Source organism: Scyliorhinus torazame, chromosome 11 (assembly GCF_047496885.1).
Source record: "Scyliorhinus torazame isolate Kashiwa2021f chromosome 11, sScyTor2.1, whole genome shotgun sequence".
Lineage (NCBI taxonomy): Eukaryota > Metazoa > Chordata > Chondrichthyes > Carcharhiniformes > Scyliorhinidae > Scyliorhinus > Scyliorhinus torazame.
In genome coordinates, this window is record NC_092717.1 from 164,113,017 (window position 1) to 164,125,225 (window position 12,209).

Here is a 12,209-nt window from a genome sequence, read left to right on the forward strand (position 1 = left end):
GATCACTTCTCCCCCTCCCAAATCGTAGAGGGTGAGACCACCCCATTCTGATTAAACTTTATATACTACCTAATTACCACAGTCACTTTTCCAAAAATCTTTTCGTCTGCCAGTAACGTCAAGTCCATCCTCCATGAGGGTCTCTGTGCCTGGTCCAAGCCAAGCCTCACATCCATAAAATATGGCGTGTGGTCAAAACCATGATTGCCCCATATTCCACCCCCACTACCCCGGGAGAATCTAATTTCCCACCACGAAAATATCTATATGGGAGTACATCTGATGCACATGGGAGAAATAGGAAAACTCCCTCCCTCCCAGATGTCTAAACCTCCACGGAACCACCTGGTCCATAAACACCCCCAGTTCCTTCGCCATTCCAGACTTAACCAGTGTCCTTGGCTCAACTGGTCCAACCGTGGATCTAACACACAGTTGCAATCACCCCTCATTATTAATTTATCCGAGCCCTGATCCGGGATATCTGCCACAATCCACTTAACAAACTCCACATCTTCCCAATTAGGCACGTAAACGCCTACTAGCACTACCGGCACCCCCTCAAAAGCCGGGCTGACCATCTTAAACCAATCCCCCAGATCCCACACCACCGCAGCCATCACAAATGTCACCCACTTATTAAATAAAATAGCAACCCCTCTCAACTTGGAATCAAAATCGGGGCCGGTTTAGCTCAATGAGCTAGACAGCTGGTTTGTGATGCAGAACAAGGCTAGCAATGCGGATTCAATTCCCGTACCAGCTTACCCGAACAGGCGCCGGAATGTGGCGACTAGGGGCTTTTCACGGTAACTTCATACTTGTGACAATAAAAGATTATTATTATTAATAAAACCTTTATTCAGATCATGTCAAAGTCTTATTTCCTTGGCTTCCCTTCAACACTTATTTGGACTGGCTACCTAAAAAATCTAAATCCTGTTGAATCTGGATTGTCCCTCATCATTTGCTCTGTCCGCTAGTTTTGTATCACTTCTTTACCTGGGAGAGTTTGCTTATCCAAATCAATGTACATGATATCGAGCAGTCTTTTGCAAATCTTTTTCCCAGGACCCACTTTTGCAAACCAGCCAATCTTCGGGACCCACGCCAGCAGACCTTCGCGACACGCACCATGTTGTGCACCTTTACTGTGAAAGGAGAGCTTGTTTGATTAGTTCTCATGGTCATACTCCCAATCAGCTTCCCAGGAGGGGAGGGCAATGCGCATATCAGGTGCAGACTTCAGCTAGTTCCTTTGTGCTGTCTTCATCTTCGTGAGAACAGAAAATCCAACCTCGTACATGTAGGTCATCATGAAAGACCATATCAACAAAATGTTTATTTTACTTAGCACTGGCTACTCCTCAGGGATTCAGAGATGCTACTCCAAAATGCTGATAGCCTCATGGGCTTTTGCTGGATTTTTGATGTGCTGTCACAGGTCAGGCGCAGCTGTCTTTTCATTTGGAGTCAGCTGTAAGTTAATAATTGATTAGATCATAGAATTTACAGTGCAGAAGGAGGCCATTCGGCCCATCGAGTCTGCACCAGCTCTTGGAAAGAGCACCCTACCCAACGTCAACAACCCCACCCTGTCCCCATTACACAGTAACCCCACCCAACACTAAGGGCAATTTTGGACACTAAGGGCAATTTATCATGGCCAATCCACCTAACCTGCACATCTTTGGACTGTGGGAGGAAACCGGAGCACCCGGAGGAAACCCACACACAAGCGGGGAGGATGTGCAGACTCCTCACAGACAGTGACCCAAGCCGGAATCGAACCTGGGACCCTGGAGCTGTGAAGCAATTGTGCTATCCACAATGCTACCGTGCTGCCCGTGATTCTGCAACATGATTCTGGGGTCTCAACCTCAAAAGGAATTTTTCACCCACCTGTTTCAAAATCTGAAACTTCTCTCATTTACCAGAAGTTTCCTGTGTCTCCCTCATGTAGGCTTTGCATCCTTGTTTGCAGGTAATGGCGTTTGATAAACAGTAAGAAGTCTTACAACATCAGGTTAAAGTCCAACAGGTTTGTTTCAAACACTCAGGAAGGAGCAGTGCTCCGAAAGCTAGTGTTTGAAACAAACCTGTTGGACTTTAACCTGGTGTTGTAAGACTGTGCTCACCACAGTCCAACGCCGGCATCTCCACATCTTTGATAAACAGGGTACACACCCAAAACATCATAGCCAGTATATTGCTTGAGAAATAGGAGCAGGCTATAACCCCCTCAAGAAGGTAGTTTCAACTACCTTCCTCTGACTTTGGCAAAATACTCTTCCTCGCTAAAGACAGATTCAGAGTGCTCATTCAGTACATCAGTCTTGCATAAATCCGCTTTGTGGTCCCTCTTTGGCCTGCACCTCCTTTTCCTACCTGTTCACAGAAGGGAAGACTTCAGGATTCTTTTTGGTGTTAGCTGCAAAACCGCTTCTCATACTCTCCTTATTTATGTTTTATTCTAATGCTTCCCTATGAGTTTTCTATATTCTGGCTAGTTCTCATTTATATTATCAACATGACATCTATTTCTTTTCCACCTTATCCTCTGTCTCTTACATCATCCTGGGAGCTCTAGCTTTGTTTGTCCTACTTTTCCACCTGGAACTGTCCCTGAACCACCTCTTCCCATTGTTCCATTACATTTTTGCATGCTGATTTTTAATTCCAGTTTACCTAGGACAAATATGTTCTCATCCCATTGATGTTGGCCCTCCCGCAATTAATTATTTTATCTTAATTCACTGCTTGTTCTTTTCCATAGCTAACCTAAATTTTATGATCCCTGTTCCCTAAATGTTCCCCAACTGACACTTTATCCCCTTGACTCCACCTCATTCCCCAGATTTAGATCCAGTACCGTTTCCTTCCTGCTTGGTTTTTTTTTTGGGGGGGGGGGCAGAATTACAAATTTAGAACATTTTCCTGAATGTACTTCAGAAATTCTTCCCCCTTTGACCTTTATTCTCTTACTATCCCAATCTACATTAGGATAATTAAAGTCCTAATAGCACTGATGTATAGTTTTTGCACCCTTGTAATTTCCTTGCAAATGTCTTCCTCTGTATCCAATAATGGCTTATAGAAACCTCCGGTATAATAATGGTCCCACATTGTTACTTAACTCTAACCAAATAGATTCTGTCCTTGATCCTTTTGACGAATGTGATATAAAATAGTTACTTTAGAGTTACTAGTTAATGTAATGTAGAAATAAGCCACTTTGATTCTTGCAGTTAGGGACAAAGGAATTTGAGACCGCATGGAAAAAGCAGGAAGAGGTGTGTCTATGAGAGTGATGCTTCATTGATAGGGGCCAGAGAAAGGGATTGGAAGTGAGCCAATCAGAATAGATCGAACAGGTCAGGAGGGACATAGGCTGACCTATGTCCGTCGAGTATGTGAAACTTGATACCATTTGAACTGATTTTGCAGAGATCCCTTTGTCTTTTAGTTCAGTCGTTTTCTGGAATGAAAGAGGCTGGATGTCTCTTACATTTCTGTAAGATGATTCAAGCTTGCAAGCTAAATAAATAACTTCTGTTCTCTGTCTTCAATCAATACTGCCACCTCTCTCCCATTCTTTCCTTCCTTATTTTCACTGAAAACCCTGTGTCTGGGAATACTTTGTACCGAGTCCTGCCCTTATTAGTGCTATCGCCAAAAGTCATATTCCCAATAGCTGTCTGTGCCTGCAGGTCACCAACCTTATTTACCATGCTCTGTGGCTTATTTACTACATTCTGTTTCTTTCCCATGCTGATTTGCAGAACATTTAGCCTTTTATTGGGGATGCGAGCTGAACTTCCATTATTATGAATATTAAGATTCTATTCTATCTCACACATTCAAATATGATTGTATGGATTTGAACCATAGGATTGTATGGGTTTGAACCATTCTGCCTCATAAGTAAATTTGTTTTGCTTCCCAGTTTGTGAAAGAAATGGACAATGAGGTGCGTTTACGATTGATGCAGTTTGTCACGGGTACCTGCCGCTTGCCGTTGGGAGGATTTGCTGAGCTTCTGGGTAAGCAGAACTGCTCAGTTATTATTGTAACCTCTGTGGCTAGTTACATCACTTCAACATTTAAATTAGTTTTGAGAATTCTGATTTTGGTGTGTACAGCCAAATTATCCATATTTATATTTGTGTTAAAATAATAATTGACTTAGATCTCCATTACAAATTATTTACCTGTTTTTCTGAAACCTTTTGACCTGTAATTTCCATTTACAGAATAACATTATGCATTTTATGTTCAGTTACTATTTATAGCTGCCTGTAGTGCACAGGTGAACTGATGACATTACTAATATTAAATGCTTTAATTGTGTGTTTCTCTCATATCCTCACACATCATTTATGCTTGCTATTATTTATGATTATTTATTTTTATTTCCATGTGTTATTTTGTTTATTTGTTATCCTGTCCCACATTTTAGGCACCCTCCATGATTGCTGCCTAATTAGATTGCCTGTGTGTCTAGTTCCTAAACCTTTGCTGCCTTATAACCAGCCATTAGAAGGTGTACAAGTGTTTCTAAGGCTAACTTGGTCCCCAGATTTCATTCCCTTCAGTCTGTGCCTCCCGTGAATCAACCTGACATTTGAAGCAAATTGTCTTGTATAGTCTTATATATCCTTGCCAGCCTTTAACCCCAACTGGGCAAGCTAGCAAAGATTATGGATGTCGAGTAGAAGTGGTAGAGATAGGGAAGGAAACATTGCAAAGTTGAAGTGGTTGGGATAAAAAAGTGGAGAGTATTACAACATATGTCACTGGACATATTCAATAAACCTGGTAGCATCTATGGAAAGAGGAACACAATTAATATTTCACGTCAAAGACTTTTGGCTAGATGTGTTCTGACCAAAGGTCATCGACTGGAAGCATTAACCTTTTTTCTCTACACAAATGCTGTGTATTTCCAGCATTTCTGTTTTCCCTTCAGATTTCCAGCATCTGTAGTACTTTGCTTTTGTATTGGGGAGAGTAAGAAATTATTTTTTATATATTCCAGAGATTAGCAAAAATACACTCTGGGAAGCTTGCGCTCAGGGCTTTTGAGGGGAAGACAGAGAGTAAAGAGGATGCAGTGTTGGTGGGGAATCAAAGCCTGGTAGACCAGTATGGTGGCTGTTAAGGACTTGTGTTCCTGGTAGGCATGGGATTGAAGTATCTGAGGTGCAACGTGGTTGACTATTAATAGTCCTCTTAAGTAGCTTAGACTCAATTGTTCTATTGGAAACCTTCTCAAGAACAACCAGGGAAGGGTAATTACTACCAACCTTGCCAGCAACACCCACATCTTGAGAATGAATAAAATAATAGGAAAACTGTGATTTAACAAAGCAAGTGTCTGCTAATTTTGCAGGACTGCTTGGCATGATAACATAGGTGCTGCAATAACAACATGTTTGTGCACTCTACTTAGAATATGTAAACTGAACTAAATTATATGCTTTCCCATTTGTGTTTCTGTCTGAAAATGTTTAACTTTTGCATTGCATTATAAGAGCTTAACAAAACAGTTTGATTGATCAGCCATTGATGATTATTGATTATTTTAAATAGGGAGTAATGGTCCTCAAAAGTTTTGCATTGAAAAGGTTGGTAAAGATACATGGCTCCCCAGAAGTCATACTTGGTGAGTAATGATCGGAACTTTAATCAACTTTATTGGAAGGGAGGAATATCCATGGTTTTAAATCTGTACTGTGCTTTAATATGATGCCTTTATAAAGTAGTAAATCTGATACTGTGCGCTGGTCTAACAGGGAACTGTTAATTAGTGTGGAATAGCCATTTTATTATCTTAGTTTCCATGTTCACGAATAGGAGCCCAGGCTATAAACAATATTACAGTAAGTCTGATGAAAACGTATCCTTTCTATTGCTTCTCCCCTTGGTATGTTCACCAATGCAGCCAGTGCATTTCTTCTTCTTTTTTAAATATAAATTTAGAGTACTCAATTCAGTTTTTCCAATTAAGGGGCAATTTAGTGTGGCCAATCCACCTAGCCTGCACATCTTTGAGTTGTGGGGGTGAAATCCACGCAAACACGGGGAGAATGTGCAAACTCCAGTGACCCAGAGCCGGGATCGAACCTGGGACTTCAGCGCTGTGAGACAGCAGGGCTAACCCACCATGCTGCCCGCCAGTGTATTTCTGGCAATAGTTTTGCTTCTCACCCCTACACCATCACTTCCAGAATCTTGGTAACTTAACCTGCAAGGGATCAACCATCCAGTGACACCCAGCTCTACTTGCCACCATATCCTTTCCATCATATCCTTTGAACCCCTTCTCAGCCTTCTGAGATCAAGTGGGGATGATGTAAAATCTCTTCCAACTGCATTGTGGGTAAACAGAGGCCATTATTTGTAATGACACTTAACTCCCCCTCACTACCATGGAATATTGTTCAAGAATCATGTCTTGTCCTTGGAGTACTTGCCTCACCCTCACGTGCAGACACTTTCTTTTTGTTACTCACCTCTAGACTTGGTTTTCCAATTTCTGTGCATTCTATTAATTAGCAACCCACATCCTGTTCCATGCCAAGTCCGTCACAGAACAGTTCAGCACGGAAGGTCATTTTGCCCATTGAGTTGGTGCCAGTGCTTTATAGAACAATTCAAGTAGTCCAAAATCCCTGATCATTTTCCAGTGAGTGCAATTTGTTCCCCTTAAACTATTTATCCGATTTCCTTTTGAAGGCTACTGTTGAAACTGTAGTCACCACCTAATACTTCAAATCCTAATCACTCATTCATCAAGATGTTTTCTCAATGCCGCCTCTGGTTCTTTTGCCAATCATTTTAAATCAATGCCAACTGATTATCGACTGTTCAGGCATTAGAAACCTTTTCTTCTTAATTGCTGTACCTTTCAGATTTCAAATGTCTCTATCAAATCATTATTTGACCTTAACTGCCCTAATGAGAACACCAGCTTCTTTAGTCTAACCACATAACTGTAATCTCTCCTTCCTGGCACCATTCTAGTAAATTTCCTCTCTACCTTCTCCAAAGTAATTCTGTCCTTCCTAAAGTGCAGTGCCCAGATTTACAAACACTACTCCAGCTGGGACCAAACAAGTGTTTTATATAGATTTAACATAACTTCATGGTTCTACTCTATGCCTCTATTCCATATGCTTTATTAATTGGTTTGTTAACATCTCCAGAAAGATTTATGCATTAACATCCCCAGGTTTCTCTGTTCTTGCATTCCCTTTGAAATGGTACCCATTATCTTGAATTGTCTTTCCTCGTGCTTCGCACCAAAATGTGTCAGCTCACATTTTTGTGGTTCAAATGTCACCTGCCCATGTCTACTTGAAGTCTATTACCATTACTATATTTCTTACTGTTAAACCACACTTCCCAGTTCAATAATAATAATCTTTATTAGTGTCACAAGTAGGCTTACATTGAAACTCACAATTACAGTTTAATATCATCTATAAATTTTAAAATTATGCCATATACTCAAAATCTTTATCAAAAACAGCAGTGATTCTAGTACTAAAACCTGGGAAACACCCCTGTATATCTCCTTCCAGTCCAAAAATATTAATTCACCACTCTCTCCTTGAATCCATGATTTTACTGTCCTTTTTATTCTATGGACTTCAATTTGGTAACAAGCCTATTATGTGGGGCTTTATCAAACAGCTCTCATCATTTACATTCTTACCGAAATACATCACCGTTCTACCCTAAAAATTGAATTTAAAGTATTTCTCTTCAAATCCTTCCACGCCCTTTCCCCACCCTTTCTGCAACGTTCCATGCCTTTCAGTTCTCTGGCATTCCACTTTTGTCACTCCACAACAGGACAGTCTCTCCCTGTGGAGTTTCAGTCCTCTTCATTTCTCTTTTCAGATTTAAAAACCTTCACAAATCATCTTTTTGCCCCAAGCTTTCAGTCATCTCCCCTTATCTTGCACTAGGGATTGTCTTTTATTATTTTATCTGGGTGTATTCGCACCCCCCCCCCCCCCAATAAATTGCCAAGGGACAGTTTCTACATTAAAGGTGCTATATAAATGCAAGTTTTCATTGTATTAAACAGACTAAAATGCCAGAGATAGCTTTCAATTTAAAAAAACATTTGTTAGCCCCATTCTATTGTACTAGCTTTACTTTCACCTTTTTTCTTCAATGGGCATATTTATTTCTTTAAACCTGCCACTCAAATCCTCCTAATATAAACAGAGAAAATACTGGAAATACTCCGGTCATGCAGCATCTTTGGAGATAGAAATTAAGTGAACATTTCAAGTCAATGACTCTTCCGATAACTATAGGCCGTGTACCTTGGTACACGTGACAACAAATCCAAATCCAAACTTCTGGTTCCCCAGCGTCGCATTTAGGGGATACCCCTATGATGCGCTGGGAATCCCTTTAGGAAGTTACCACATAAGGGTTTACCCGGCAATTGCCCTGAAGCGCTATCTTCCTCTGGACAATTGCACTTGGCTGGATGTGTTCAAATTTGGGCACTGCACTTTAGGAAGGACAGTATTGCTTTGGAGAAGGTACAGAGATTTACTAGAATGGTGCCAGGAAGGAGAGATGTTGTGGTTAGACTAAAGAAGCTGATGTTCTCATTAGGGCAGGTAAAGTCAAATAGAGACTTGATAGAGATATTTGAAATCATGAAAGGTACAGCAATTAACATCTGACAGAAGTGATTTAAATGCCAACTTTGGATGGGATTTAAAAAACCTAGACCCAGCCTTGCACAGGACACCATGCACATACATGATGCCCCAGGGGACCCACCCCCATGTCCAACCTGACCCTTCCAGACTGAGCCCCCTCCCTCTCGGACTGAGTCCCTTCCCTGCTTCCTGGACTGAGGCCCCCCCTCCCCACCCAGTCCGACTGTTTTAGTTCCTACCTCAAAAATGCTAAGCTTCCCTCCAGTAGCACGATTTCTATTTTCCACATTTCATTTGCTTCTCTCATTGTGGACTGCTTTGGCCAGGAGAAATATATCTTGCATCAGTTACATGCAAAATGTAAATCGAGGTCCAAAAAACACAGAAACATGCTGGGTTATGCAGTCCCAAGATAAAGAGGAATTCTGCAGCAGTGGTAAACCTGAATTTTGAAATTTATTCAGAACATCTACATGACAGTGTTCAAATTGAGCCAAATATTCATTGACCTACATGTGTTGTTTAACAGCTTTAATCGTTTGGACTTGCCGCCTTACAAAAGCTATGAACAGTTGAAAGAGAAACTGCTTTTTGCAATCGAAGAAACGGAAGGATTTGGGCAGGAATAGATCAGCACATCTTCTGGATGACATCACAATGTACTTTTCTTGTTTCATATCCAGCCATCTACAGTTGCACAGTTGCCTACAGTTGTATATAAGCTATTTGCCTAGAGAAGTAATTTACTTCTGGAATCCTATAGAACTGAACTGCTTTTCTTCCTGAATCATTATGCAAATTTATGTTTTGAACCACACATAGTATTTTACATACCTGTGTTTCCCCTTAAAATGAGTGTCTTGGAGAAAAGAGTTTGGCTGCTTTCTGAAACATAGAATGTTTTTTTCTAAACAGAAGCAGCTGGAATATCAATGGCTCTAGTTTTATAGAGCTTACTTGGAGATCTGGTAGGTTTGCTGTTCGACCCCCTTAGAGTTGCATCTTCGAGAAAACACATGCCCTATTGATCGGTTTCCACTGATGTAACAAATCTACCCGGGTTATTTCTCGCATGGCTGTCACTAAAGTATTTAAGGCTTATGCCAAACACTGTTAAATATCTAGAATTAATGCTGCTGGCTTGTTGAGATCATAAAATGTGTAAATGCTGACATGAGGTTTTCTTTTACTTCCTTGTGTTATTGCTGTTTATGTATGTTTTGTGTATAGCAGACTGAAAAAAAGGAACGCAAAAGTACTGGGTAGTACCCCATACTACTAATGTAATTTTATATACAAGAAGCTAATGTGGACAATTTTCACAGTAATTATGCAAAATATTACCTCTGCTGCTTTTATGTTCAGCCTTTTAGAGTTACATTTATCAATCAGGAATAAAACAAAATAAATCAAATATACGTTTTGCACATTGTAAGGAATGTTGTGTAATTAGTTTTCCCATTGCAATGTTATACATGCTGTTTTTTTTAATGGCTGTTCTGTAAATTGCTTTCTATGCATAGGTTTGATTTCTTTTTCTGTCTTTGAAATATAATTTCTAATATAGGCCTTCATTCTTTCTAGAAATACCAAGTGATTTATTTTTTTTCTTAAATGCAGAAGTTTCAAAAACATGTAATAAAATGATTTTTAAAATAGTTTCATCAGTATTGAGGGCATTTACTTAATTACATGTAACAAAAATCTATTTAAAAATAATTGTGAATTATATGGAACTGCAACTTCTAACACACCGTGCTTCCTTGCAGTGAATGGGGAGATATGGACATTGAAATGTAACATTTGTAATGCTTTAAATTTAAACATTGTAAATTCCATTAAAGTTTTTAATTTGTAAAGGTTTTGTAAATACTTGAGTTTGGTCAGTTTTTCCCATTGCAATTTTTAAAAACTTCTAGTCACAAAAAAAATTATTGTCAGCAGAACTGATCAGTTGGTCATTAACAAATAGGTGGCCGTTGCTGTGGTAGATAGGAATTACTACCTAAACTTGTTAATTTTTCTTCTGTCAGGTGTTCAAGATTAAAACTTCTCTCAAAACCAGACAGGTAACTACAGGTAGACAGACTGCTGGGGCCATTTCGTCCTGACTTTTCCTCTTTGATGTCTGTTTATTTATTTTTTCTTATCTGAAAGCCTTTCTGTCAAGCTGTTGTATAAGAAGAGTAGTTCTAGACCACACATTGTACTGAATAATTTAAGATCAAAAGAAATGGATTAACAGTTAGTGGGGGGGGGGGGGGGGTTGCTGATGATTAATTTCATGTGAAGTTTGGGATATCTTTTTGTAGATTTTATTTTGGAAACCTGAGCATTGAAGGTGCATCAGTCAATATATGATGTCATTTTCCCGTCAGTTTCCCGTGGCAGTGAGCCCTTTTCTATTGAGAATTGAGTTGCTCTGCAATTCTACTTCACTGCCTCATTGAGTTATTTACCACAATAATTACACAGAAGGTACATGAGAATATATATTATATATAAACATACTTTATTTGGTTAATGCTGTGTCCAGCCTGTACAATTTCATCATGTAGAATTCTTTTGTGATTAAAAACATTTAATAAAAACCCTTTTAATTTACCGATGTTCTGAGGAATCGATTAATTTATTTTCAAAATTAACACAAAGTTCGCTGGCGGGGGGTTGCTTTATTGGGCTAGATTGATTTAATCTTTGTTGATCAACTTCAGTAATTCTGTAGCTTCTTTTTGAACCTACAAATAGAGGAAAAGATAAGTTTGATTATCCACAATTGCTGCAAAAAAAACCTCACTTTCATGCACCAAAAACAGTGTGTGTTAGGACAGTTGTTACAAATTAAAAATGAGCTTCTGACACAAATGTAATGGTTCGGCAAAATACACCAGGAAGAATTTAATAACATTTAGCTGATTAATTTGATCACTTGAGAAAAAGAATATTTATTATATATTTTGTTATGCAAATTAATTCACCACACTTGTTTGACAATAGCCTTGAGATTCGGTGAATATTCACCACTTCTAACACGTGTAACTGTCTCTAACCTATGTAAGAGGCAGTTTTCAAGGTTACCTCTGGTTACTAAATATGCAGCTGGACATCCTCTGGCCTGTATAATCCATCAAACATAAGGGGTGGGATTCTCTGTTAGCAGAGGCCGAAATCGTGGCTGGCGCCGGATTCATGCTAAATTGTAATTCTCCTCACATCGGCGTGCGTTCTACTCCGCCCATACAGTAAATGCTGTTCGCAAACTATTAACGGGCCTGACCCGGTATTTTTCAGCAGGGCCTACACGATCCTCTGCCGGGGGATTTCCCGACAGCGAGGTTAAATCAGGAAACTGATGATGGAGAGAGAGGAGATAGGACATGCAGACGTGCGACCATGGGCTGCCTATCCTGACACCCCTTGTACTGGGGTCTGTGGCCCAAGCCAGCCAGCAGCCCCTATGCACCCAGCCCATCATTCTGACAGAGCACCAAGGCTGGTTGTAACAGAGTGAACATG

General features: G+C 39.9%; 2 protein-coding genes across 5 annotated transcripts in view; one reads left to right on the top strand and one right to left on the bottom strand.

Moving 5' to 3' along the window:
- LOC140385621 (NEDD4-like E3 ubiquitin-protein ligase WWP1) overlaps nucleotides 1–10,552 on the top strand; it is a 300,217-nt gene extending 289,665 nt beyond the window's left edge. For all 3 annotated transcript variants that reach the window (XM_072467951.1, XM_072467952.1, XM_072467953.1), the window contains 3 exons: nucleotides 3,947–4,043; nucleotides 5,593–5,665; nucleotides 9,223–10,552. In XM_072467951.1, coding sequence (XP_072324052.1) covers nucleotides 3,947–4,043; nucleotides 5,593–5,665; nucleotides 9,223–9,322 — 270 coding nt within the window. In that variant the 3' untranslated portion in view covers nucleotides 9,323–10,552. The remainder of the gene's footprint in view (nucleotides 1–3,946; nucleotides 4,044–5,592; nucleotides 5,666–9,222) is intronic.
- A 636-nt stretch (nucleotides 10,553–11,188) lies between these two features.
- rmdn1 (regulator of microtubule dynamics 1) overlaps nucleotides 11,189–12,209 on the bottom strand; it is a 59,651-nt gene continuing 58,630 nt past the window's right edge. For both annotated transcript variants that reach the window (XM_072467958.1, XM_072467957.1), the window contains one exon: nucleotides 11,189–11,431. In XM_072467958.1, coding sequence (XP_072324059.1) covers nucleotides 11,384–11,431 — 48 coding nt within the window. In that variant the 3' untranslated portion in view covers nucleotides 11,189–11,383. The remainder of the gene's footprint in view (nucleotides 11,432–12,209) is intronic.